Source organism: Limulus polyphemus, unplaced genomic scaffold (genome assembly GCF_000517525.1).
Source record: "Limulus polyphemus unplaced genomic scaffold, Limulus_polyphemus-2.1.2 Scaffold225, whole genome shotgun sequence".
In the NCBI taxonomy this organism is placed as follows: Eukaryota; Metazoa; Arthropoda; class Merostomata; order Xiphosura; family Limulidae; genus Limulus; species Limulus polyphemus.
In genome coordinates this window covers 665,708-669,570 of record NW_013665835.1, presented here as the reverse complement: position 1 = coordinate 669,570, position 3,863 = coordinate 665,708, and the positions used below count along the sequence as shown (strand labels likewise).

At 34.2% G+C, this 3,863-nt stretch overlaps 1 protein-coding gene across 1 annotated transcript in view; it reads left to right on the top strand.

Moving 5' to 3' along the window:
* The window catches only part of LOC106478566 (anoctamin-4-like), a 140,578-nt gene extending 137,687 nt beyond the window's left edge, over positions 1–2,891 (top strand). Inside the window, exons 24-25 of the mRNA XM_022382181.1 lie at positions 885–990; positions 2,808–2,891. Of these exons, the coding sequence (XP_022237889.1) occupies positions 885–990; positions 2,808–2,891 (190 nt within the window). The remainder of the gene's footprint in view (positions 1–884; positions 991–2,807) is intronic.
* The last annotated feature ends 972 nt before the right edge of the window (positions 2,892–3,863 follow it).

Genomic DNA, 3,863 nt, shown 5'->3' with positions numbered 1-3,863 from the left:
GGTGTTCATCAAGAATGGCAGTTTAACTCTTAAAAAAAAAACAGTCGTGACTGGTCAAAAGTTGATTGTAAAGATTAACTGGCGTCAAACTGTACTTCAATTGGCCAACTCCATTAACACTCTACAACAAAACGATGCGCAGAACATCAAAAAACTTAAACAACATACTGTATATGACAAACAAGCAGCTCTTTTCAATAAGAAGTTATCAACATGTATCTTCTTTTTTCATAAATCTATTGTTTTTAATTAAGCACAAAGCTACACAATGGGCTATCTGTGCTCTGCCCACCACGGGTATCGAAACCCGGATTTTAGCGTTGTAAGTCCGCAGACATACCGCTGTGCCACTGGTGGGCCATAAATTCATTTGTCTTACATGTACCACAGTTCTTCGAACATCGAGTCATAGAACATAGTACCATCGTTTGAATCTACTTTTTTTTCAGAAACCAGTCAATATTGTTAAAACTAAAGGATTATACTACATAGCAAGCATCAAAGCTAACCTAACGTTATTGTTTTAACTCATTTAAAGTTTTCACATGCAATAAACACTTGGGTGGAAGCATACCTAAGCTACCTGTAGTATCCAGGAGGAAGTGTTTTAAAATTGTTTTCGTAAGATTTGCTTGGGGAAATTTATCTATATTTGGAGAGTAACAGGTTATAGGAATTATCAGCCATGTTCATGTCTCTGTTGTTATCCTGAGCAACTATAAGAAAGTAAGCATCGTGTTTACCTTTTATTAAAACGTTTTATTGTATCTTGACTAGAATGTATTATTATTAAATGTTTGAACCATTATTGCTAGTTTATTATTGAAACACTATTGGTAGTTCAATACATATAAATGACTATGTTTTCTTTATTTTTCTTGCAGGTATCAAGACTACAGACACCCGCCAGGCAGTGACGAAAAGTACACATTATCTTTACAGTACTGGCATATATTTGCTGCTAGGTTGGCTTTTGTTGTAGTTTTTGAGGTTAGTTCATGAAACTCTTGTACATTTCATCAAATTTTTTATGTTATTGGACAATTATCTTTGAATGAATCTAAAAAGAGCAATATTAGCTGTTTAGTGTTTTAAAGAATTATTGCGCGACTTATTATTTATTTATTGAATACAGCACTAGTTTGAAGTTCTCTGAGGAATAAGCGTTTTTGTATAAAATAAAACTTAAGCTTTTCCATAAACAAACTTTGCCTTGCGTTTAAATATAGATATATAAAACAAACAGCTGCACGTATGCAAAAATACTACTTGATTATTTCGGTATAATTGTATTTAAATTCCAGTTCAGAATAACGAACTAGAGAAAGTTTCAAAACATTTTCTGAGTAAAAAACACTATAAAGATGAACAAAAGCTTTGAAATATTTAATTTTCGTGACGTAATTAGCGATATTGCTAGGAAGGGGGGGGGGAAGAGTGCTCCTGTTTTGTTTTTTTGGTGATTTCACAAGGGCTATCTGAGGCAGCTGATTAACAACATTCACCGTCAACTCTTAGCCTACTTTTATCAGATCAAATAGTGAGACTTGAACGTCAGTCTATTAACGAATCCATGTCACCAAAGTGAGGAGCGCGATTTTGGTTTTGCGATAACGGAATTCGAATCATTATCCGGTTCGCTAAACATTGGGCCACGATCGGTCTCATGTGGTCTTGAATAGAAACACCATTTAATGTGGCTTCAGAATATCAGGACTAACATTTGTTGTTGATAAGGTTTGAATTTACATTTTCTTGACCTCTTTGGTCTAGCAGTTTTACCGATTGACTGCTGATTCGCTGTATCATTGCCGCGTATGACTTGCAAAAATTCCGCGATTGTTTAGAGCAGCCGCAGTCAATGGGTTAAAATACAAAATAATGGTTATGTTTTTAAATACAATGTATTTTTCAAAATATATATTTTTCATACCTTTTTTTACATATATAATTTTCTTCTCATGTCTGTATTTCTTAAAAAATTGTTGATTTTATATTTTTAGGAATTCTTGTTTTATTACGCGATTTCATAACACTCCGATTACATCTGTATCATTTATTTATTCTTATATCTTGCGAATGTGAGTTTACAAATATCAAAGTTTTCTATCAGACAGCATTACACAATATTAATAAAACAGAGATTTTATAGTTGAAAGAAAAATTCGAAAGTTGGTCAAATAGATCTTCATCCCGACTTATCTTTTAATTTAAACTATTTTTTCCCTTCTCCCCAGGTGGGTCAGCTGTAAGGTTCGATTTCCTACGGTGAACAGAGTACAGGTAGCGCATTATGTAGCTTTGCACGACAAAAACAACATCTGAAGATGGTTGTTCAGTCTAAACGTTAACCAATTTTAGTCTCGCGGTGGGTCAAATATAAGTTTGCGAACGCTAAACGTAGGGCTCGATTCCTGCGGTGGACGGAGCTCAAATAACCCATTGTGTAGAGTTTAGGTAAAGCAACAATAACTATTTTCCTGTACCTTTTTCTACTTTATTTATATTTGCACCCAGTAAGCTAGTAGTAAGCTTGAGAGTTTATACGCCCGTGTTTATCCCGTGTGGGATACAGTGAAGATAACCCAATGTGTTGCCCCTCGGTGGCTCAGCAGTATACCTAAAGGCTTATAACTCTAAAAATCAGATTTTGACACTCGTGGTGGGCAGAACACGACAGCCCACTGTGTTGCTTTGTGCTTAAACAACAAACAAAATATTTCCTTCACATTTGAATTTGCTTATTTTCGATTATTTACTCTTAAGTGATGAAGTGTTAGAAACATCGGATCTTTGTGTATTTGCAGCATTTGGTCATGTTTATTACCAGTCTGTTGTCTTATGCTATTCCCGACATCCCTCGCTCAGTGCAGGGAGATAATTCTAAATAGTGCTATATCAGAAGAAGTAATAATTAGATGAAAACTACTTTAATTAAGAATGGTCATTACGTTGACCACAACCACTACGTTTCAGGCCTCTCGTCCATCTTGAACGGTTCATCTCCGCCCGGTAGAGGGCTTCCTGTGCTAAGATACGTTCTCTTTGAATACTCTGGTACCGTATTTATTTTCAAACTCTTGTATTTTTCATTGTTTTCAGTATTTTACATGTTTCATTGAATCATGTCGATTTTTGTTTAAATTCATATAAGATGAAATTTGATCTTTCAATACATTCTAAAGTTTGTAATTAATTCTTATAAAATCTAGACTTACATTTAAGCATGTAGCGGACGGGGTATTTGAGAGTATTGTGTTGAAAACGTATATTTTGCAGTTGTCCAACTAATTTATTTAACTGTATGAAATGTTATTAAAGTTTATTTCAAGTAAGTATTAATGTAAAAAATTATACACTAATTAATTTTTGTTTGATTAATAAAAGATGACGTTGGTGGTTTTGTTTTCTTACTCTGTCCACAGTTGCCCTCTGGTTGCTCAGCGGTAAGTTTGATGGATATAATGCTTGTTTGTTTGTAATTAAGCACAAAGCTACACAGTGGGCTATCTGTGCTCTGCCCACCACGGGTATCGAAACCCGGATTCTAGCGTTGTAAGTCCGCAGACATAAGGCTGTGCCACTGGAGAGCGGTTATAATGCTAAAGATCAGTTTTCGATACTTGCGTTGGGCGGAGCACATATAGTCCGTTGTGTTGCTTTGTGTTTAACAAGAAACAGATTGTCCATAGTTTAAACAAAGTGCAAACTTTTTTATATAAAACAAAACTCCTGTTTTTATATTAAAATACTTCTTGGGTGTTTTATAAAAAAAATTAAGTTGAAGATTACTAAATTGTTTTCGTTATTTTATTATGAATTTTAGAAATGTACAATTGTTAACTTGGCAAAATTATTCACTA